Below are 2,455 nucleotides of genomic sequence, written 5' to 3' on the forward strand. Positions count from 1 at the left end.
ATGGGATGTAAGGATCGAATACGGAATCCAGTGACGGTGGGATTTTGTTTCAAATATAACCACAAAAAAAAGTAGCATTTTACACAACTTCGCTTTCCTTTCAATTTATAAAGTTTTGATAAATAAATGTTTGGGTTTGACAAACGTAATTCCATGGTTCAAAGCTTGAAATTAAAAATCGGTCATATAGCATACAGCATTATCACCTGAAAGCTGTAACCGTAGTGTCCAATAAGGCAAAGTGATGAAAGTGGAATACGAGAAAGAACATTTGTTTATAATCAATTTTTCGGTTTTGTGCCTGCCGAACCTTTACTATCCTTGCGTACGTCGTGTAGTTTTCCCGCTTTCCAAGTAAACTATTTCACACAGTCCGAGATAGAAATTTATTCATATGGTAGCGGCGAAGGTGGAGAAGCTAGCAGACCGGAAGACTAGAGAGGAAAGTATGGTGTGAATTATTTTTATAAATCGTGGCTAATATTAGCATAGGTTGTCTTCTTTCTCGTCCGTGGCAACAACGTTTCCACGTGGCCAGCTGCGGTTGATTAAACGTAGTAGAGCAACATGGTTGGTCAGGAGAATGGACATAGGGAAGGCCGGAAAATGAATCCACTATTTACAATATGTTAACTGATGCAGCGACCCACCAATACACATACCTGGGGAAAGAAAATGGAAAACACTTGGGCGATTTATATGACTTTATTTACGTCGGATTTTAGAAAAAAAAAAGTTCTATTTATCTTGTACAGCAGACCCATCATTCTTGCTAGATTGCTTTTATTGTACGCTAATAATAATAATGATAACTTCCCTTAGTAATGAATTCAGCGAGTTACGATGTGAGCAGTGAAATATACAAATTGTGAAAACTTCTCTCATAGAAAATATCTCGTTTTGACTTCCTATCTAAAAGCGTTATGGTATCATTGTTTTGAGTGTTTTAAATTGTTCGGTCGATTGCTTGTACTTCGTTTCGGTTGACCAGTTGTTGGCGTTTCACCCAACAGAGAATGTTAACCCAGGCGAAGGCACAGGAGCCCACGTAGACGACGCGGAACTTCGGGGGGACCAGCAAGAAGTTAAGCGTTTGTGCCGGAAGCCAAAATAAACAGGACCGAGCAAAAGTTGGTACAAACTTTTGACGGCACTCTTCGGTGACGGATGACTGTCGTTCCATAAACGACATACCTGCAATGGGTAGAAGAATAAGAAGGTGATTAATTTGGTTGTAAAGCTAACATCAACTCTTAGCCCAACGCATACCAGTAAAGAATATAACTAGCAAAGGTGGAGTTAGGACGAACTGGTCCAGGAGTAGCTTTTTCATTACAATGCGTTTGGCAGTGCCGGGGAAGGCTTTATCTAGCCATTTGTACCTACAAGAAACCGTTAGGCGAGAATATGAAAATTACAATTGTTAATACTTTGGCAATGCAACCATTGACCCATGTTCCGTAAACAGTTTAATACATATTAATGTTACGATTTTACTCCGTGCTTGTTGGTGTGAGAAAAAGAGTGCATAATTTACCTTACGAAAGCAAAAAGCCTCGGCATCCTTCATCCTTGATTGTGGAAAATTATTTGCTTGCGAATGGGTATAAGAAGCTATATAGCGTCGGACGCATCAGCTACATGAATTTTTTTTTTTTTTGAGACATTTTCATGCACATGAAGATTCCAGTATAAAGGGAAGATAACAAAAAAAGCCCAGTGATGATTGTTAGAGTAATGGAAAAAGAAACCAAGAGAAAAATAGGAATGCTGTTAGAAAAATTAAACATGATTTAAAATTGGATTTCATTATCTATTGCTGGATCCTTTCCACACCCACCAATTATAGAGAATAGGTGAGTATATAAACGTGCCCATAACTGCGTATCTGGCGATGGTAGGTCGATCAATGTCCTGTGGGGGATCCGTCTGTAATGACATTCAAATTGATGTCATCAATTAACAGTAGCTGATAGCCGGTAAAAGAACTTACCAAGAATTTTCTTGTGATTGTTTGCTGTGAAAATTCCGCACCCACGTACAGTGTACCATACACAAGTCCATTTCCCGCTAAGGGGTGCTTAGTGAAAAAGCTTCCAAACGCTTTTAGAAGCGTTGCCATATTTGCCTACTTATCTGTAACACCACAACTCCTGGGAGGTTGGATGAAACTGCCCGAACCGAAAAGGAAAAAGAAAAATATTTAATGTGAGTAAGGTATGTTTAACTTCAAGTAATGTCAACTGTTACTTACGTTTGGCTCTTATCAAATTAAACTCGGTTGATAAGGTGAAAAATTTTTCTTACAACACACCACGCCACGGGCTATCGTGTTTATGGCAAATCGTGCTTTTTCATAAGCAAATCACTGGACTGTGGTTCACAAGAGCGCTTTGCTCGGTACCTCACTGCTTGGATGACGACAAAAAGGACAGTATTTAAGCATCATTTGGCA

At 39.1% G+C, this 2,455-nt stretch overlaps 1 protein-coding gene across 1 annotated transcript; it reads right to left on the minus strand.

Moving 5' to 3' along the window:
* Positions 1–853: 853 nt before the first annotated feature.
* LOC131288056 (mpv17-like protein) lies at positions 854–2,122 on the minus strand. The gene is made up of 4 exons (XM_058317157.1): positions 1,994–2,122; positions 1,841–1,929; positions 1,270–1,382; positions 854–1,194 (listed from the first exon to the last, which is right to left on the minus strand). The coding sequence occupies exons 1-4, from the start codon at positions 2,120–2,122 to the stop codon at positions 947–949; spliced, it is 579 nt and encodes a 192-aa protein (XP_058173140.1). The 3' UTR covers positions 854–946.
* Between the last annotated feature and the right edge of the window lie 333 nt (positions 2,123–2,455).

Source organism: Anopheles ziemanni, chromosome 3 (assembly GCF_943734765.1).
Source record: "Anopheles ziemanni chromosome 3, idAnoZiCoDA_A2_x.2, whole genome shotgun sequence".
NCBI lineage: Eukaryota > Metazoa > Arthropoda > Insecta > Diptera > Culicidae > Anopheles > Anopheles ziemanni.